The sequence below is a fragment of the Triturus cristatus genome, chromosome 9 (assembly GCF_964204655.1).
Source record: "Triturus cristatus chromosome 9, aTriCri1.1, whole genome shotgun sequence".
Classification (NCBI taxonomy): Eukaryota; Metazoa; Chordata; class Amphibia; order Caudata; family Salamandridae; genus Triturus; species Triturus cristatus.
Genome location: NC_140592.1, coordinates 1,263,486,999 through 1,263,509,133, shown reverse-complemented (window position 1 = coordinate 1,263,509,133; position 22,135 = coordinate 1,263,486,999). Strand labels below are relative to the sequence as shown.

Genomic DNA, 22,135 nt, shown 5'->3' with positions numbered 1-22,135 from the left:
CCTTGGCCCTCTCTTCTACTCTTAGTTTGCCAGTCTACCTTTGGTGGCAACTGAAGGGGTTTCCAGTCGCGTCAGCCCTATCCCAGCCACCGTCCTGCACAAGCTTCCTAAGCCGTGCGGGGTTGTGGAAGTGATTCATTCCGGCCTTGGCCAGAAGTAGTGGGCCACCCTGCCCTTGGTAGCCGCAGCCTCCAAGTATTCCTAGTCTGACTCTGAAAGACCACACCAGTCCAGTTAGCGGGGGAATCCATCACCATCTCCCCCACTGGAGGTCCATAACATCGGACAAGTGGGTCTTGCTGATCATTCAGGAGGGCTATTCTCTGCCTTTCCTTTTTTTTCCTCCTCCCATTCTGCCAAATGAGGAACGGCTGAAGGAGGATTATTTGAAATTGCTCCAGGAAGAAGTTACTTGGCCAAGGGGGCTATAGAGCGGGTGCCAGGTTCAGAAGTAGGCAGTGGCTGTTATTCCAGCTACTTTCTGATTCTGAAGAACAACAAAGGGTTACGGCCTATTTTAGATAATTTTAGAAGGAGCGGTTCAAGGTGCTTACTCTAGCTCATGTCTTGTCTGCCCTAGACCAAGAAAACCTGGATGGTAGCGTTGCACCTGCAGGATGTGTATTTTCACATCCCCATCCTGCCGGGCCACCGGCGTTACCTGCGTGCGGTTTAAGGTAGGCCACAAGCACTTTCAGTTTACCATGCTCCCCTTCGGCCTTACCAGAACCCCTCGGGTGTTCACCAAGGTCATGTCGGCGGTCGCAGCTCATCTGCGCAGGTTAGGGGTGACAGCCTTCCCCAACCTCGTCGACAGGCTGTTGAAGGCGTCCTTGCCCCTGGCTGTCGTCTCCCACCTTCAGACTACGGCGAACCTCCAGAATTCGCTGGTGTTCTCTATAAACGTGCCGAAGTCACACCTGACTCCTTCTAAGACGCTCCCTTTCATCAGACACAGTACAGTTTCGGGCCTATCCTCCCGAGCAGCGAATCCAGAATATTCAGGTTATGATTCAGATGTTTCACCCTCTATCCTGGATTTCGATGAGACTGACTCTGAAGCTGTTGGGCCTCATGGCCTCCTGCATCCAGTTGGTAAAGCATGCCAGATGACCTATGCAGGCTCTGCAGTGGGACTTGAAGTTCCAGTGGGCACAGCATCGGGGAAATCTCACCAAGGTGGTCCAGATCTTGGAAGGAACTGTGTGGGACCTGCAGTGGTGGTTGACAAACCGCGATTCGGTCAACAGCAGACCCCTCTCCCTTCCCCCAACCAGATCTCACAGTCCAAAGCGGCTATCGCTCGGCGACGCCTCTCGTCGCAAGTGGAGCTCAGGCTTGCCATACACCTTTCCTCCCATATCACTCCTGCCCAGGGTTCTGAAGAAGATCAGGAGCGAACAGCCCCAAGCCATCCTTCTGGCTCCGGACTGGGCAAGGAGAGTCTGGTATCCGGATCTTCTTAAGAGGAGCATCGATCTTTCAAACAGGCTGCCCCTTCTGGAGGATCTTCTGTCGTAGCAGCAGGGGAGGGTTCTCCACCCGAACCTGTCAACTCTGCACCTCCATGCGTGGAGATTGAGCAGAAGTAGTTGGTGGCTTTTGACCTTCCTCCTGAAGTATGTAACGTTCTGTTCGAGGCATATGAGCTGCAGATCACACACTTAGGATAGTAGATCGCCATCTGGTGTTGGGCTCAGATGCTTGCAGGTTGTTGTTGTCTTCGGAAGAAGTCTTTGGTCACAAGATAGGTGACTCCTCCCTTGGACGACAGTGCGCATGGGCATCAACTCCATTGTTAGATTGTTTTTTTCCGCCATTGGGTTCGGATGCAACTTTTCCGCTCCGGTTGGAAATATCAATTCGAAGCCTTTTCGAAGCAAAAAACTAAATACAAACCATCGAAGCACCTTCATTCCTGACATCGATTACATCTGCTCGATTCTGGACGTCGACGCGGGCCGCTGGGCCTATCCACGCCGTGAGGCCTACGGCTCATGGAAAGGACGGGCTCATGGAAAGGATGCCGTTCAAAAAATGACCCCAGTGTGGAGCAAAATTTCCACACAGTGACCACCACAAAGTCTGCAACCTGTGCCTATCACCGGAACACGACGGGTCCAGCTGTCCAGCCTGCGCATCCTTTCGATCCAAAAAGACCATTCGGCATCAACGGGTTCGACTGCACATCATGGCACAGAGAACAGCGCCGGAACCAGAGGACATCTTTGATGAAGGCCCCGATGTCCCGGAAGAAGATTCCGAAGATCTACAAATAATTTCCGAAGCAGACGACTCAGACAACCCCATCACTCCTGGGCAACGTGTGAGTACTACTGCCCCAACCCCACCAAAACCAAAGGCATTGGTCAAGACTTCGCCTGCTGGCCCCAGTCGAGACCGGAAACATGCTTCAGAAGCCCCGCCTCCGGGCTCGGCTCCGAAGAAACATAAGCCTTCCGGTAGCTCGGGACCGAGCAAACCGCATGTCATTGTCCAACTGGCACCATCGGCACCGAAGACAAAAGGCCACTCGGCAACGAAATCGGCTCCAAGGCCGATAGACACACCGGCACCGAAGGTTCCCAAGCCCACAGATACACCTTCGGCTCCAAAAACCACATCGGCACCGAAACCATCATCGGTACCGAAACCACCCGCTAAGGACTCTCATACGCCTCCTAAAGCCAAACAAGCTACCGATCAACCAAAACCTCGATCGGAACCGAAAAAATCGGTAACAAAGACTGTTCCTGAAGAACAAGAACTTTTTCATCCAGATCCAATCGACCCAAGGCAGAAAAAGATTTATATCAACCCCAAGACTGGACATGTCACCACGGTGCCATGTAAAAAACAGAAACTTGGCACACCACCTGCCCCAGTTCCTGTAAACCGGAAGGACTCTTCAACTTCCCCTATCAGACATCCTTCCTCTCCTATACTGCCTCCTATCCCACCGCCTCTGCCTACACCACCCTTACCTATACCCTCTCCATCACATACACCACAAGATGATGAGGATGACCCAGGGGGTGGGAGTTATACTAATGATCCGTTCACGGATCCAGACACCTCAGCACTGGATGATTGGGCATTCCCTTTACCAGATATGCCTGACCCTCAGCCATATCCCTCAAAACCATCGCCTCCTGACGATCACCTGGGGTTTGGCCAGTTACTAAATAGAGCAGCAATATACCACGGCGTCACAATGCTCTCAGACACACCAGAGGAAGACTTCCTATTAGACACTTTCGAACAGTCTAAAAAGTCTGTACAAATTCTGCCCATGATTAAAGGAGTCATAAAACACGCCCCCGAAGTCTTTAAAGACCCCGTTCGTGCCAGGGTTCTCAACCCACGGATCGAAAAGAAATATAGGCCTGCCCCTGAAGATCCTAATTACATCAAAGGGCAACTCCCTTTGGATTCTTTGGTCGTTTCCAATGCTCGGAAACGTGCCAACTCCCAAACCACAGGAGATACACCACCTCCAGACAAAGAATCCAAACTATTGGAAGCCTCCGGCAAAAGAGTAGCAGCACAGGCAACTAATCACTGGCGTATTGCCAACACCCAAGCCCCACTAGCACGCTATGACCGGGCCCATTACGACCAATTAGAGACTCTCTTACAACACCTGCCAGACCAATATAAAGCCCAGGCAAATGACCTCATTCAAGAGAGAAAGCTCATTTCAAATGCAGCAATTAAATGTGCACTTGACGCCGCAGACACCGCCTCTAGAGCAATTAGCAAAAGTGTGCTCCTTCGACGACGTGCATGGCTACACATTTCGGGCTTTAAGCCAGAAGTACAAACGACTATACTTAGTCAGCCATTCAATCAGGAGCAGCTCTTTGGGCCAGCAGTAGACGCTGCCCTTGAAAAAATGAAGGACACAGAGACGGCTAAGTCCATGGGAGCATTACAGTCTCCCCAACCACGTGGCTCCTTTCGGCGCTCCTTCTATAGAGGAGCCTCCAAAAATATTGGAACCGACACCTCCTCTACATTCAAAACCGCCACACACACATCCCCCAGTACACGATATTTTAGAGGCGGATACAGAGGAAACAACAACAAGGGGCGAGTTCGAGGCAATAACACTCGCACCTCCCCTGCCACAAAACAGTGACTTTCCTCCACTCCCCCAGACCATTCCACTCCAGTAGGGGGAAGACTAACACAGTTCCTACCTGTCTGGAACTCCCATTACAACAGACAAGTGGGTCAAACAAATTATCCAGTATGGTTGCTGCCTGGAACTCACAACTACTCCCCCACATACCACCCAAACAACGTTCCATGTCAACGGACCATCTTACACTCCTCAAACAATAGGTTCTCTCATTGCTTCAAGAACACGCAATAGAACCAGTTCCCTTAGAACATCAGGGTACAGGGGTATCCTCACTCTACTTCCTAATCCCCAAAAGGGAGGGGACTCTAAGACCAATACTCGACCTCAGACCACTAAATCTGATCTAAACTCAGATCATTTCCATATGATCACTCTTCAACAAGTGCTCCCAATACTGCAACAAGGCGATTTCCTTACCACACTAGATCTCAAGGACGCCTACTTTCACATCCCATACATCCTGCCCACAGGAAGTATTTAAGGTTTGTGGTGGACGGACAACACTACCAGTTTACAGTCCTTCCATTCGGGGTAACAACCGCACCCAGAGTATTCACAAAATGTCTAGCAGTAGTAGCAGCACATCTCAGACGGCAACAAATTCATGTCTTCCCGTATCTAGACGACTGGCTAATAAAAGCCAAGATATTCAACAAGTGTGTTCTACACACTCACAAAACCATCCAAATGTTACACAACTTGGGCTTCACAATAAAATATCCCAAATCTCACCTCCAACCTGCTCACATACATCAGTATCTAGGAGCCACCATAAACACCTCCACAGCCCTAGCATATCCCAATCCAGCCAGGATAGCCAATATACAAGCTCTTATCGAAAAATTCCAAATCCAACACTCTCTTCCAGCAAGAGTGTTCATGCAACTCATGGGCATGATGGTGTCATGCATCTTCATTGTCGAGGAGGCGTTCGTCGACGCCGAAGCAGCGCAGGAGGAGTCCTGACGCCGGGAGTCCCTCGGGGTCAAAAGGGAAGAGGACGGAGTCACCAGGCTCGGTTTACTCAGTGGTGTATACACCTCCTCCTCCTCCCCCCCCCCCCATTCCGCCTCACACACCGTCGAGCCCTCCTGTGGCCCCGCCACGGTCGGTGTTGTTGCCTAGGTATCCGACGCCGCCGAAGAGAACTCCGAGGCCGTGGCACCAGGTTACGCCACAGTCGCCTGCGAGGCCGGCTGGGCGGCCGAAGACAAACAGATCGCGCTCCCGCTCCGGACGGAGAGGAAGGTCATGGAGCCGTGGACGGTCGTCATCGACATCTGGGCGACGCCGCAGGAGGCGCAGAGCCAGATCCCGCACCCAGTCGTCGACCAGGGACTACTCGCTGACTACTGTCGGACTCGCCAGTGACGGGTGTATCGCCTGTCGACGATGTAGTCTCCTTCCAGGAGGTGCTACTGAGGGGTGCGGCCAAGCTAGGGATCACGGTGACGGTGCCAACACCTACGACGTCCGTGATCTTCGAGATGCTGCACAAGAAGCACCTGTCTCGCCCCCTGCTGCCACTAGTGCCGGGATTGGTGGAGCCCGCTACGGAGTTGTTCCTCACTCCGGCGGTGACAAAACCAGCCCCCTCAAGGATCCTGAAGAAGTATCGGGCGCCGGACTCGGACCCGACCTTTCTGAGGATGGACCCGAAACCGGACTCGGTCATCGTGACGGCGGCAAGGAAGCAGCATGCTACCACTCCTTCCTCGACAGTGCCGCCGGATAAGGATAGCCGTTGGCTAGACTCGGCGGGCAGAAAGGTCTGTGGGACGGCTTCTACCACCGTGAAGGTGGCGAGTGCCGGGGCTCTGTTGGGGCGCTACAACCGTGCCCTATGGGAGTCTCTCCAGCAGTACGCGGAGCTGCTGCCTCGCGACAAGAAGGAGGACTTTCTAGAGACTTTGCGTGAGGGGATGCTGGTGTCAAATCAGATTATCAGCGCGGCGGCGGATGTGGCTCTGTTAGCGGCACATGGATATTGTCATGGCATCAACCAACGGCGTCACGCTTGGCTTCCCCTTACCTCACTCAAACCGGAGGCACAACAGAGAGTGGCCAACCTGCCCTTCTCGGGGGAGACCCTGTTCGGCCAGCATGCGAACGACGAAATGGCCCGCATGAAGACGGAGGCATAGACCCTGACGGCTGTCGGGTTAGAGAAGCCTGAGAAGAAAAAGCGCCCGTTCCAGAGACGGTTCGGGGCTGCAGGCAGAGGGTGTGGGCAGGCCCCGGGACAGCAGCAACAACAGCACCAGCAGTTCCGGAAACCCTTCCAGAAGCGCCAGAAGGGTAGAGGAGGCCAGCAGTCCGCTACAGCGACCAAGCGCCCGGCTGGGTCTCGGCCCTGAGCGATTACTTCCCCTTCAACCGTTACCCACTCCAGTGGGGGGAAGCGTTCAATTTTTTCTGGCAGAGTGTAGAAAAATTACTCAGGACAAGTGGGTGCTGAATATTGTTTGCAATGGACAGTCTTCGGTTCATCAGCCCGCCTCCAGCGATTCCGCCGGTAAGCTCATGGTATCAACTGCGAGAGCTCCAGGCGGAGGCAGACATCCAGTTGAGGAAAAAGGCGGTGGAAGACGTACCTCTGTCTCAAAGGGGAAGAGGTCTGTACTCTCGGTTCTTCCTGGTTCGCAAGAAGGACAAGAACGAGTTCAGGCCCATTCTGGATTTGCGGCAAGCAAACAAATGCATTCGCAGAGAGAAATTCCGCATGCTATCGTTGCACCAGATTTACCCTCAGCTGCAACGGGGAGACTGGCTCTGTGCCATAGACCTACAGGATGCGTACTTCCATGTGCCCATTGCACGGAAGCACAGGAAGTTCCTGCGATTCCAAGTCGGCGCCAATCATTATCAATACACAGTACTGCCATTCGGGCTAAAGTCTGCACCCAGGACCTTCTCGAAGTGCATGGCAGTGGTAGCTGCACACCTGCGGAGGAACAAGGTGTTTGTCTACCCGTACCTGGACGATTGGTTGATCAAGGCCTTCTCCTTCTCGGAAGCACAAGCGCACTTCCAGAAGACATGCGTTCTCTTGAACCAGCTGGGGTTGCACGTCAACATGTCCAAGTCTGTCCCGACTCCGGTCCAGTGCATACAGTACTTGGGGGCCTCCATCAATACGCTGTCCGCAAGCGTGTCTCCTTCGGAGGAGAGACGGTTATCACTCCTTCGGAAGGCTCGGGATCTTATGACCGCGCCATCTACGACAGTGAGGAAGGTGTCTTCGCTGCTGGGATCGATGGCCTCATGTATCTTCCTCACACCTCACGCACGGCTGCACATGAGACCACTGCAGGAGTGCTTGGAGGATCAGTGGGATCAGAGGACAGGTTCTTGGGACGACAAGATACGGCTGTCTCTGCATGCTCTTCAGTCGCTGAAGTGGTGGTGTTTGGCGGACAATCTCCTCAGGGGGGTTCCCTTCCACAAGGACATTCCCACGCAGAGTATCGTGACGGATGCGTCTCTCCACGGCTGGGGAGCGCATTCCGGAGACTTACAGATACAAGGAAAGTGGTCCCCGTTGGAGTCGACGTACCACATCAATTTCCTGGAACTCAGAGCCGTTCACTTGGCATTGAAGTCCTTCCATCCGTCCTTCCAGACCAACTCGCTGCTTGTGCAGACGGACAATACAACCACAATGTATTACCTCAACAAGCAGGGAGGGTCGAGATCACGCACGCTGTCGCAGGAGGCGCAGTCGATCTGGCACTGGCTTCTGGCCCGAGGACTGACGATTACGGCCACGCATCTGCCAGGTGTGAAGAATGTTCAGGCGGACGCACTGAGCAGACTGATTCAGGAAAACCACGAATTGGTCATAAACGACAAAGTGCTAGGGGACGTCTTCGCAAGGTGGGGGACTCCAGACGTAGATCTGTTCGCCACCGCCGAAAACAGCAAATGCTGAGACTTCGCATCCAGGTACTACCAGCGGGGGACGCTGGGGAATGCGCTATGGATCGACTGGTCGAACAGCTTTCTGTACGCTTTTCCACCCATTCCCCTGATTCCGGCGGTGCTCATCAAGCTGTCCCAGTCCGGGGCGCGGATGATCCTGATTACCCCGGAATGGCCCAGACAGTGGTGGTTCACGGACCTGCTTCACCGGTCTCTCCTTCCTCACATACGGCTGCCGTGCAGGCCGGACCTTCTCACGAAGTTCGGGGGGCAGTTGGTGCACCCAGACCTCTCGTCTCTGAGTTTGGCGGCATGGCTCCTGAGATAGTGCAATATGGCCATTTGAATCTTCCAGCAGATTGTATGGATATACTGAAGGAGGCTAAGCGACCTTCCACTAGAACGTCCTATGCTTACAAGTGGAAGAGGTTCTGCATCTGGTGCAAGTCCAAGCACTTTGACCCGACGACATGTGAGGAAGATGTCATCCTTCCGTACCTTTTTCATTTGGCGCAGTCTGGCCTTAATTTCCATTCCATTAAGGTCCATCTCGCTGCTTTGACTGCTTACAGGAAATGCCCTTCACAGACTTCCTTCTTTCAGATCCCTGTGATCAAGGATTTTTTGGAAGGCTTGAAAAAAGTGTTCCCTCCTGTCAGACTTCCCTCGCCTTCATGGGAATTGAATGTGGTGCTGTCCAGATTGATGAAGGAGCCTTTTGAACCTATTCACAAGGCTTCGTTGCAGCACCTGTCTTGGAAGGCGGCGTTCCTAGTGGCCATTACGTCGGCCCGCAGGGTGAGTGAGCTTCAGGCGTTGTGTTGCCTAGAACCTTATACGGTATTTCATGCTGCTAAGGTTGTTATGCGTACTCACCCTAAATTTCTTCCTAAGGTTATATCTGATTTTCATGTCAACCAGACCATAACTTTACTTACGTTTTTTCAGAATCCTTCTTCTCCAGCGGAAAGGTCTCTACATTCCCTGGACGTTAGGAGGGTGTTGAAGTTTTATCTTGATAAGACCAAAGATATTCGTAGGTCAGACCAATTGTTTAGCAATTATGGATCAGTCAGGACCGGTCTTGCTACCTCCAAACAGTCCATCTCTCAGTGGATTGTGTCCTATATACAATTGTGTTACCAAAAGGCTAATAAGACCTTAGGGGGTAAACCTAAGGCTCATTCCACCAGGGGCAAAGCTGCCACGACTGCTTTGCTGCGTAATGTTCCGATTGCAGAAATCTGCACGGCGGCCACTTGGAGGTCGGTCCATACCTTTGCTGCGCATTACTGTCTGGACACGGATGCCAGGGCAGATGCTCAGGTTGGGCAGGCTTCGCTGCGAAATTTGTTCGCACAGTAGTGGTATTATTTTGTAGTCTTCTCCACCGCCGTTTTGGTGTGGGGATGGGCTTGCCATTCTATTCACTAGATTATGACTATACACAGAGATCCCCTACTACAGAAGGAGTAGTTTCTTTTCTGTAACTCTAGTTCTGTAGTAGGGGTATCTCTGTTATAGTCATAAGCGCCCGCCCTCCTCCCCGGTGGAGAGAGAAATGTTAATGTAAGGAATGCTACAGGTCTGGCGTGCTACGCCTTCAAAAAGAACTGAAAGTAAAAGGGACCTGCTGTGCATTCTGGGATACTGGAAAAGTTCTGGAAAGTTTTCTTAAAGGCACAGTATCCTGTTCTGAGCCACATAATGGCAGCCTATGGGGCTTGTCTGTCCATTCCTCCCTCTCCATCATTCCAGAGGCTTTTGCTGGTAGAGGCAGGTTTTTCTCTGTGGAAAAAGCTGGGCAGGCAGTGCTGTTGGTGGATGTTGGTGGAATTTTCTAGTTGAAGTACTGGACAGTGTAGCCTGTGGATATAGGCTGCATTATCTGTCTTTGAATTCTCTCTTAAGTGTAGATGCAGGTCTGCATGGCTTGACAATTTAAGAGATTATTTTTATTGCTCCGGGGTCCACGCACATGGGCGGGACTATTCACTAGATTGACTATAACAGAGATACCCCTGCTACAGAACTGGAGTTACAGAAAAGTAACTACTCCTTCAGGGTGCCCCTAAATACTAGATTTAGGGGCGTTACAGGTAGGTGAAGGCCAGGGACCAATGGGTCCCTGTCCTTGGGCGGGTACACCCTCTATCCTGCCTCTCTCCTGTGGGAGGGGGGCGGTAGCCTAGTCCTGATAGGGTAGGGCTCCCCATCTTCAAGATGGCGAGAGCCCGGAGATGTGCTTCACCTCGCCTCCCCCACCTGAGGGGTGGGGTTGGCAGGCTGGCACATCCCCTGTCCTTATTTGGGTTTTCCGGCCAAAGCAGCCCGCCAGAGTGGGGGGGTTGCAGGGGCCTGGGGAAGCTCACAGAGGCGCATGCCTTTGAAGCTTCCCCCTGCCCATCCTGGGGGAGGAGATTTAGCACCTCGCTCAGGATGTGCATTGTTGCAGGACCAGGAGAGCAGGGGCTCTCCTACCCAGGGTTCCAGCAACATGTCTGCTGGGTGGCAGCCTAGGCAGCCTCAGAGCAGACGTGGATTTGTAGGTTAGGTTTAAGGGGGCACCTCTAAGATGCCCTCTGGGGTGCTGGGTACATTAAATCCCACACTGGCATCAGTGTGGGTTTAATGTGCTGAGAAGTTTGATACCAAACTTCTCAGTCTTCAGTGTTGCCAGTATGGTGCTGTGGAACTCGTGTTTGACGAGCTCTCAGCACCATGTACTCTTAAATGGCAGCACTGCACTTACAGGGCTCAGGAATGGACCTGGGTACTGTAGGGGCACTGGGCTCATGCTCCTGTGCCCACACCACTGGCATAGGGCACCCAGCTAGAGGGGTGACTGATGAATGCCATGGCAGTGTAGGTGATGGACATGGCACACAGGGATGTGTGCCATGTCGACTTTGTTTTTGTCTTGCACCCAAACAGTCAGCCTGCAAAGGCAGTGTGTGTGTGTGTGTGTGTAAGGGTACAGGGCCTCTAAGGGTGGCACAAGGAGTGCTGCAGCCCTTAGAGGCCTTCCTTGGTCACAAAGCCCTGGGTACTTAGGGTACCATTTACCAGGGGCTGACATGTGGCTAGGGTTTGCCAATTTGGGTTTGGTTTGTTTTAGGGAAGGAAAATAGTCCCTGGGCACCTGATTGGCTGGAGCCCAGGGCACACTCAGTCAAAGTACATTCAGCAATTCAGCAATTCAGCAAAAAGTGGGGGCATACCATGCAAGAAAGATGGCACTTTCTCACACGCGCTTTACAAATGCTATGATCGATTGATTGATTCTACTAGTAAGAAGGGGACAACCATTGCTTTTCTAGCAAATACACCTTACAAGACATTTGTATGTCAGCTACATGGCATCAGTACACATGTTCACAGGAGCCTATTGTGTAGATAAACAGGGAAGCACAGCTGGGACAAAAGGTCTTACAACATATGTTTACCAATCAATGCTCATCTTCAACACAACCACCACAGAAGTAACAACCCACTACAAATTCAATGCACAGCCTGTAAATCCAGAATAGATTCATGCTGCAAAATATGTTTCTTACCAGTCGGTTTAGTTTTGCAGCTTGAAGAATTTTCTGAATTTAGAAGCGACACACCCACCTCTGGCTAGAAGATGCAATGCAATAGATCTTGCCTTTGGGACATTATGGGTTTTTAGCTATGACGCACATTATCCTGGGTAAAGTGAATCTGGCATTTTACTCTGCTGGTCGTTTTCTATCAAGACGGTTAAATTCAGGCAGTTGCTAGAAAAAAAACGCAAGTCCATAAGCAGAAAGCGATTCTGGTATTTTACTGACCTCTGCTGGTCGTTTTCTATCTAGACAGTTAATTAGAGGGAATTGCTTAAAAAACAAGTAGTCCCTAAGCGGAAGCAGACAAGTCCTGGGGCAATGCTGCAAAGCCCACACAAAGTACATACAACAGAATTTCCAAACAGCGCAAGTGCTGTCTAGGCTCAACCTTAAAAAAATTTTTTAAAAAAAATACATTTAAATCTGAAAATGTCGACCAAAGGTGGGAGCTTCTAGAGGAAGAACAAGAATGTCACAATGGGACACCAAATGGAGGTCCATCGACGCCCACCACCTACAAAAATCAAAGCTAGAAGGAGGACAAAAAAATTAGGGAGAATTCTGAACCCAACCACTAGATGGCTGAATAATGTACAGCACAGGAATCCTGAAAATTCTTTAAGCTGCAAAACTACACCGACAAGTAAACTATACGTTTCCTTCAACGTGTGTATTAGGAGATGCATCTCTGCTGCAATGAAAGTGCACAATTCTGTACCCTTTTCCACCGCTACACCTCCTGCCTTGGGTTCTGATGAAGATCAAGACAGACCAGGCCAAAGTCTCATTGCCCTGGACTGGGCCTGGAGAGAGTGGTATCCGGAGTCTGTGTGTTTTTTGTCCTCCAATCATGCTTCCTCTTTGGGAGGACCTACTGTCTCAGCAGCAGTGCAGGGTTCTACATCAGTCTTCACAAACTACACTTCCATGTGTGAACTTTTAGCAGTGGTACCTGAATCCCGTTTGAGTTGCCAACAAGTGGTTGGCGTTATCCTTGCAGTCAGATGTCTTTCCATAAAATCCATTTACACTTAATACTTGGAAATATTTGCTGCTTGTTACGGTGCTCAGAAGCCTGAACACTTACTAATCTAATGTTATTTTGTCTGTTCTTTCTTTGCCTAGCAAGGTGCTGCAGTGGAAACAGTGACAGGTTATTTATCTGCACTTTTCACTTTTTTCTTCGGGTACCTGATCAGTCGTCTTTAAGTCACTGTCATACATTTTATAAAATGCTTCATAAATGTGTGTGTCCTCCCCCCCCAACCTGTTTGTGAGGCCTCACTTGGACCTGAACGTGGTTGACATTTCTCATATGCATGCCTTTCAAGACAGCGCACAGCTGTTCTTTTTTGCACTCCATGCTGAAAGCCATCTCCCTGATTATAATTACGTCAACCATTCGCATGATTGAACTACAGGTGCTCACTGTCCAACTGCCTTACAACACGGTCTTGTCGGACAAACTGATACTGGGGACCTTAGTAGCTTTCCTTCCGAAGGTTGTGGCGCCCTTCCACGTTGGCCAAACTATTACCACGTTAACCCCCAGGTCCGACAGAAAGGTTACTTTCCCCTTTTGGTACTGCAGGATGTTTTGGTATGAGTCTATTCCCCACACCCTCCACCATTGCCAGGTATTGCTATGGTAACGCTATTGTGGTGGATATCTAATGACAGGTGCCTCAAGGCATTCCAGTGTCCCTGTTTTGTGGATTGCCCTCTGTATTATCTAAAGAGTTCTCAAGATAGGAATCACCACAGTGTCTTGGAAAGCTTGTTTTACGCTTCATGTTTTGACGATACACAAGGAGACGGTCGAAAGAAAATAAAATCAGCACACAGGGGGTGATATGGAGTCGTCACTAGCCACACTGCACCACCGACCTGCCCGGGGGGGGGGGGCATTGATGGAAGTATTCTCTGTATCCAGTCTGACACCTGGGGATGCACTAAATGAGAGCATTACTGAATGCAAGCAAGCTATTTTGCTGCCTCTGCATTTACCAAGGGCAGTGGGTCAGCTCCTTGACCCACTTGCCTGTGAGAGACCTTAGTCTACCATAGCAGAGTGTTGTCACCTACAGATAAAGTAGCGTCCTTCAGTGCTAAAAGCTTATGTGCCATTGTATGTGTTTTTTTATTTGTATTTTTTACTTTTTTAAACATTTGGGAGGGCCCAGCATCTCCCCAGACACTAGTGACCTGGCCCTCGCCAGCACTTGCAGTGCATCACATCCCAAGTGCACTGCACTGCAGTGCACTGCTTATGGCAACCATGTTTTGAAAATGGGTTTGAGCCCATTCCAAAATGGCAGACCTTGCTTGGGTATGTGCACTTAAGGGTGGCGTCTATCTTTGGATGGGCTGTCAATCCACTTCAGAACGGTCACCTATGCATGTGCAAGCAAAGGCAACCACCTTTGAATGTTTTTATAAAGCTAGATCATAAAACAATTGAAAGATGGCCACCTGTAGGAACCCATGTGTGTGCACACTGGCAGCAATTCTTTAGGTCTTGGCTAGACCAGGCTTGCACTGTCTCGAAGAGATGTGTTGTGTTCAATCTGTGGGCTTCAGCTCGCCCATAGGCTTCCCATGTGCTCGCTCCATCGCTGCTTTCAAATCCTTTGTCCCCTTTTGTCTATTGGATGAATGCCTCATGCCTCTCCCAGAGCATGGACCATTTACTTGTGGCCATCCACTGCTCCCGTTGTGGGAGCAACTTTGTGTCATGTAGCACTCCAAATGAGGGTTTGTGTTTTCAGTCGCTTCATCCTCTGTCTCCTATTTTTTTTAAACTCTTTTTATTGATGCATGCTCAATACACTTAAGGAGTAGTATGGCACGGAGATGCCGGCTCTGCATTTTGTTACAACAAATCAACATGAATATTGGTTTTGTAAGCTAATCAACAATTTGTTCTTCGCCTTTCAACCCACCCTCCTCCCCCTTCCCCTAGTAGGCTACAAAATGCTTAGCTATATCGCGAACACCACCCAAAGGTATTATTGGAGAGCTTTCACTTTATCTTCATTCATTATAGGAGCGCTTTCACTTTATCTTCATTCATGATTGGAGAGCTTTCACTTTCTCTTCATTCATGATTGGAGAGCTTTCCCTCTATCTTCATTCATGATTGGAGAGCTTTCACTTTATCTTCATTCATGATTGGAGAGCTTTCACTTTACCTTCATTCATGATTGGAGAGCTTTCACTTTCTCTTCATTCATGATTGGAGAGCTTTCACTTTATCTTCATTCATGATTGGAGAGCTTTCACTTTACCTCCATTCATGATTGGAGCGCTTTCACTTTATCTTCATTATTGGAGAGCTTTCACTTTATCTTCATTCATGATTGGAGAGCTTTCCCTCTATCTTCATTCATGATTGGAGAGCTTTCACTTTACCTTCATTCGTGATTGGAGAGCTTTCACTTTATGTTCATTCATGATTGGAGAGCTTTCACTTTATCTTCATTAATGATTGGAGAGCTTTCACTTTACCTTCATTCATGATTGGAGAGCTTTCACTTTATCTTCATTCATGATTGGAGAGCTTTCACTTTACCTTCATTCATGATTGGAGAGCTTTCATTCATGATTGGAGAGCTTTCACTTTATCTTCATGATTGGAGAGCTTTCACTCTATCTTCATTCATGATTGGAGAGCTTTCATTCATGATTGGAGAGCTTTCACTTTACCTTCATTCATGATTGGAGAGCTTTCATTTTACCTTCATTCATGATTGGAGAGCTTTCACTTTATCTTCATTCATGATTGGAGAGCTTTCCCTTTCTCTTCATTCATGATTGGAGAGCTTTCACTTTCTCTTCATTCATGATTGGAGAGCTTTCACTTTATCTTCATTCTTGGAGAGCTTTCACTTTATCTTCATTCATGATTGGAGAGCTTTCACTTTCTCTTCATTCATGATTGGAGAGCTTTCACTTTATCTTCATTCATGATTGGAGAGCTTTCACTTTACCTCCATTCATGATTGGAGCGCTTTCACTTTATCTTCATTATTGGAGAGCTTTCACTTTATCTTCATTCATGATTGGAGAGCTTTCCCTCTATCTTCATTCATGATTGGAGAGCTTTCACTTTACCTTCATTCGTGATTGGAGAGCTTTCACTTTATCTTCATTCATGATTGGAGAGCTTTCACTTTATCTTCATTAATGATTGGAGAGCTTTCACTTTACCTTCATTCATGATTGGAGAGCTTTCACTTTATCTTCATTCTTGGAGAGCTTTCACTTTATCTTCATTCATGATTGGAGAGCTTTCACTTTATCTTCATGATTGGAGAGCTTTCACTTTACCTTCATTCATGATTGGAGAGCTTTCATTCATGATTGGAGAGCTTTCACTTTATCTTCATGATTGGAGAGCTTTCACTCTATCTTCATTCATGATTGGAGAGCTTTCATTCATGATTGGAGAGCTTTCACTTTACCTTCATTCATGATTGGAGAGCTTTCATTTTACCTTCATTCATGATTGGAGAGCTTTCACTTTATCTTCATTCATGATTGGAGAGCTTTCCCTTTCTCTTCATTCATGATTGGAGAGCTTTCACTTTCTCTTCATTCATGATTGGAGAGCTTTCACTTTATCTTCATTCTTGGAGAGCTTTCACTTTATCTTCATTCATTATTGGAGCGCTTTCACTTTATCTTCATGATTGGAGAGCTTTCACTTTACATTCATGATTGGAAAGCTTTCACTTTATCTTCATTCATGATTGGAGAACTTTCACTTTATCTTCATGATTGGAGAGCTTTCACTTTACCTTCATTCATGATTGGAGAACTTTCACTTTCTCTTCATTCATGATTGGAGAGGTTTCAATTTATCTTCATTCATTATTGGAGACCTTTCACTTTATCTTCATTATTGGAGAGCTTTCACTTTCTCTTCATTCATGATTGGAGAGCTTTCACTTTACCTTCATTCATGATTGGAGAGCTTTCAGTTGCTTCACACAAGGACACTTTCATTTTTGTAGGCGCAGGGAGCTGAATGGATTTGCCCAGAATCACAGTATTTTGAGGCAACACCAAGACTTGAACCCTGTTTCCCAGCTCTATGTTCGGAAGCTGTTGCTGTAACACCACTGTTTGTCGTTTGTGCCTAAGGGCCGCCTCTTCCTGCTACTGGTTGCAGCGGCAGGTGGCTGTGGTCCCGCCCCTCTCAGCTCTCCTCCCTCGTTGGCGTTCTCGGCAATTGCTTGGTTTATCTACACATTGCTAACTCTTCCAAGCCTGGTAGGATCAGCGTGTGTGCTGACTGAAGGCATCTTTTTACAGTGAATCAATCCCCTGTGGTTGCCATTACGATGCTTGGGTTGTGAAAATCATGTTACCTTCTAACTTGCTATCATATACCCTGTGATGGTAGATTGACCGCGCGAGAAATGTGCAGTGCATCCGTCCTCCTTAAATTGTGACAGCCGTGCCTGTCAAAGTAGCTGCTCATGAGAGAATTAATAGATGCCTATTTTCATTATCCTTTAGGGGGCGCTGAACTCTTAGCTGGCAGATGTTCAGGTTAAAAGAAAAATAAGATGTACATGCCAAGCGAGCAGCTGCACTTGACGGAATGGACCACTGGTCTCCCTCAGTTGCTCACAGCGCTCTTACATGCCCAGTGAGCAGCTGCATATGATGGGATGGACCACTGGTCTCCCTCAGTTGCTCACAGCACTCTTGCATGCCCAGTGAACAGCTGCACGTACTGGATGGACCACTACACTCACTCAGTTGCTCACCGCTCTCTTACATGCCCAGTGAACAGCTGCATATGATAAGATGGACCACTGGTCTTCCTCAGATGCTCACAGCACTCTTACATGCCCAGTGAGCAGCTGCATATGATGGGATGGACCACTGGTCTCCCTCAGTTGATCACAGCACTATTGCATGCCCAGTGAACAGCTGCACGTGACGGGATGGACCACTGGTCTCCCTCAGTTGCTTGCAGCACTTTTACATGCCCAGTGAACAGCTGCATATGATAAGATGGACCACTGGTCTTCCTCAGATGCTCACAGCAGTCTTACATGCCCAGTGAGCAGCTGCATATGATGGGATGGACCACTGGTCTCCCTCAGTTGCTCACAGCACTCTTACATGCCCAGTGAGCAGCTGCATATGATGGGATGAACCACTGGTCTCCCTCAGTTGCTCACAGCACTCTTGCATGCCCAGTGAACATCTGCACGTGACGGGATGAACCACTACGCTCCTTCAGTTGTTCACCGCTCTCTTACATGCCCAGTGAGCAGCTGCATATGATGGGATGGACCACTGGTCTCCCTCAGTTGCTCACCGCGCTCTTACATGTCCAGTGAACAGCTGCATATGATAAGATGGACCACAGGTCTCCCTCAGTTGCTCACAGCACTCTTGCATGCCCAGTGAACCGCTGCACGTGACGGGATGGACTACTACGCTCCCTCAGTTGCTCACCGCTCTCTTACATGCCCAGTGAGCAGCTGCATGTGATGGGATGGACCACTGGTCTCCCTCAGTTGCTCACCGCGCTCTTACATGCCCAGTGAACAGCTGCATATGATAAGATGGACCACTGGTCTCCCTCAGATGCTCACAGCACTCTTACATGCCCAGTGAGCAGCTGCATATGATGGGATGGACCACTGGTCTCCCTCAGTTGCTCACAGCACTCTTGCATGCCCAGTGAACAGCTTCATATGATGGGATGGACCACTGTGCTCCTGCAGTTGCTCACAGCACTCTTGCATGCCCAGTGAACAGCTGCAAGTGACGGGATGGACCACTACGCTCCCTCAGTTGCTCACCGCTCTCTTACATGCCCAGTGAGCAGCTGCATATGGTCTCCCTCGGATGCTAACAGCTCTCTTACATGCCCAGTGAGCAGCTGCATATGACGGGATGGACCACTGGTCTCCCTCAGTTGCTCACCGCGCTCTTACATGCCCAGTGAACAGCTGCATATGATGGGATGGACCACTGGTCTCCCTCAGTTGCTCACAGCACTCTTGCATGCCCAGTGAGCAGCTGCATGTGATGGGATGGACCACTGGTCTCCCTCAGTTGCTCACGGCGCTCTTACATGCCCAGTGAACAGCTGCATATGATGGGATGGACCACTGGTCTCCCTCAGATGCTCACAGCACTCTTGCATGCCCAGTGAACAGCTGCACGTGACTGGATGGACCACTACGCTCCCTCAGTTGCTCACCGCTCTCTTAAATGCCTAGTGAACAGCTGCACGTGACGGGATGAACCACTGGTCTCCCTCAGTTGCGCACCGCTCTCTTACATGCCCAGTGAGCAGCTGCATATGATGGGATGATCCACTGGTCTCCCTCAGTTGCTCACCGCTCTCTTACATGCCCAGTGAACAGCTGCATATGATAAGATGGACCACTGGTCTCCCTCAGTTGCTCACAGCACTCTTGCATGCCCAGTGAACAGCTGCACGTTACGGGATGGACCACTGGTCTCCCTCAGTTGCGCACCGCTCTCTTACATACCCAGTGAACAGCTGCATATGATGGGATGGACCACTGTGCTCCCTCAGTTGCTCACCGCTCTCTTACATACCCAGTGAACAGCTGCATATGATGGGATGGACCACTGGTCTCCCTCAGTTGCTCACAGCTCTCTTACATACCCAGTGAACAGCTGCACGTGACGGGATGGACCACTGGTCTCCCTCAGTTGCGCACCGCTCTCTTACATACCCAGTGAACAGCTGCACGTGACGGATGGACCACTGGTCTCCCTCAGTTGCTCACAGCTCTCTTACATAACCAGTGAACAGCTGCACGTGACGGGATGGACCACTGGTCTCCCTCAGTTGCTCACCGCTCTCTTACATACCCAGTGAACAGCTGCATATGATGGGATGGACCACTGTGCTCCCTCAGTTGCTCACAGCACTCTTGCATGCCCAGTGAACAGCTACATATGATGGGATGGACCACTATGCTCCCTCAGTTGCTTACCGCTCTCTTACATGCCCAGTGAGCAGCTGCATGTGATGGACCACTGGTCTCCCTCAGTTGCTCACCACGCTCTTACATGCCCAGTGAACAGCTGCATATGGTCTCCCTCGGATGCCAACAGCACTCTTACATGCCCAGTGAGCAGCTGCATATGACGGGATGGACCACTGGTCTCCCTCAGTTGCTCACCGCGCTCTTACATGCCCAGTGAACAGCTGCATATGATGGGATGGACCACTGGTCTCCCTCAGTTGCTCACAGCACTATTGCATGCCCAGTGAACAGCTGCACGTTACGGGATGGACCACTACGCTCCCTCAGTTGCTCACCGCTCTCTTAAATGCCTAGTGAACAGCTGCACGTGACGGGATGGACCACTGGTCTCCCTCAGTTGCGCACCGCTCTCTTACATACCCAGTGAACAGCTGCACGTGACGGGATGGACCACTGGTCTCCCTCAGTTGCTCACTGCTCTCTTACATACCCAGTGAACAGCTGCATATGATGGGATGGACCACTGGTCTCCCTCAGTTGCTCACTGCTCTCTTACATACCCAGTGAACAGCTGCATATGATGGGATGGACCACTGGTCTCCCTCAGTTGCTCACAGCACTCTTGCATGCCCAGTGAACAGCTGCACGTGACGGGATGGACCACTACGCTCCCTCAGTTGCTCACCGCTCTCTTAAATGCCCAGTGAACAGCTGCACGTGACGGGATGGACCACTGGTCTCCCTCAGTTGCGCACCGCTCTCTTACATACCCAGTAAACAGCTGCACGTGACGGGATGGACCACTGGTCTCCCTCAGTTGCTCACCGCTCTCTTACATACCCAGTGAACAGCTGCATATGATGGGATGGACCACTGTGCTCCCTCAGTTGCTCATCGCTCTCTTACATAACCAGTGAACAGCTGCACGTGACGGGATGGATCACTGGTCTCCCTCAGTTGCTCACCGCGCTCTTAACATGCCCAGTGAACAGCTGCATATGATGGGATGGACCACTGGTCTCCCTCAGTTGCTCACCGCTCTCTTACATGCCCAGTGAGCTGCTGCAAGTGACGGGATGGATCACTGGTCTCCCTCAGTTGCTCACCGCGCTCTTAACATGCCCAGTGAACAGCTGCATATGATGGGATGGACCACTGGTCTCCCTCAGATGCTCCCACCGCGCTCTTACATGCCCAGTGAGCTTCTGCACGTGATGGGATGGACCAGTGTGCTCCTTCGGTTGTTCGTTGCCCTCTAAAGTGCTACAAGGCTCACTCGGTCAATGGTTGGCGACTACAGTTGAGCTTGTGCCACGGATTCCAGCCACCTCCATTCTCGCAGTCGTTGAGTGTTGGCTTTTGCAGTTTATGCTTGATGTAGTTTCACTGCCCTCAGTTTTAACATTGCTCCAGCAGCAATGACCAGTAGCAAACACAGTTGTAACGAGTTGCTTTTAGTGTCCTTTAAGAAACTTTTGTCTTTCATACGGTGTGTCAAACGTTCTTATGTGGCTGCAGCATTTTGCAATTATTTAATACATTGGTGCCTGCTGCTTGCAGTGAAATCACTCTCAAGGGTGGGCAGGGAGGAAAAGGATTTGGTTTGAATCGTTTACAATTCTGCCAGTTAAACCCAGAAAACGAGCATAAATCATGGCATCCCCGCTTAAATTGTGTGCTCTTGGGCTACATGGCTAAAAAACACATTACAAAGTTAGTAGCTCTAGCATCAGCGAGACCTTTTGGCTTTGCCAGTGCCTGTTAATGCTTTTGTGTTAAAGCTTCACAAACACATTACGAAAACACATTGGTAAAGGCATGTTGAAATTGTGTCTGCTTACAGTGTTGCTTTAATATGTATGTTCCAAGTAAAATCCCCTTGTAAGTTTAATGTTCTGGTGGCAAATGCCATTGCTTGGGAATGGATGCATGAACTTGCAATAATGTTTAGTGTGTGCTGCCGATCCTAACTGGCCCACTGCTTTATTTCTGTCTTCAGCATCTCCTCTTATGGGGGCCCAAAGCTTCCCAAACCTTACTACCACTGGCACCACGTCCACAGTCACCATGTCCACTTCTAGTGTGACGAGCAGCAGCAACGTAGCTACAGCCACCACTGGTTTAACTGTTGGCCAATCCCTCAGCAACACATTAACCACCAGCCTGACCTCCACATCCAGCGAGAGCGATACTGGACAGGAGGCGGAATATTCGCTCTATGGTAAGTGGTGAGAGTATGCTCATGCCCCTATCTCATCCATGTAGATTCACATCGCGAAAGTCTTATTTAAACGTATTTCTGACCGCCCACCTGTCCAGCCAGTGGATGTGAACTGTGTACCTTTCCCATAGATGGCCCCCGGTCTCTTTTCGGGGTTCCCCATTCCCATTGGCACATTCCACAAAGAAGCCTTTCCTTCACATCGAACACTACTGTATTGATGCAAACCCTGGCCCTATCTATGCTGCAAGGAATTTAATGT

At 49.8% G+C, this 22,135-nt stretch overlaps 1 protein-coding gene across 13 annotated transcripts in view; it reads left to right on the top strand.

Moving 5' to 3' along the window:
- Positions 1-22,135, top strand: part of HECTD1 (HECT domain E3 ubiquitin protein ligase 1) — a 559,621-nt gene that overhangs the window by 410,431 nt on the left and 127,055 nt on the right. For 10 of the 13 annotated variants that reach the window (XM_085627391.1, XM_085627395.1, XM_085627387.1 and 7 more), the window contains exon 26: positions 21,652-21,873. The exons of the other annotated variants lie outside the window; for them this stretch is intronic. In XM_085627391.1, coding sequence (XP_085483517.1) covers positions 21,652-21,873 — 222 coding nt within the window. The remainder of the gene's footprint in view (positions 1-21,651; positions 21,874-22,135) is intronic. 13 annotated transcript variants of the gene reach the window in all.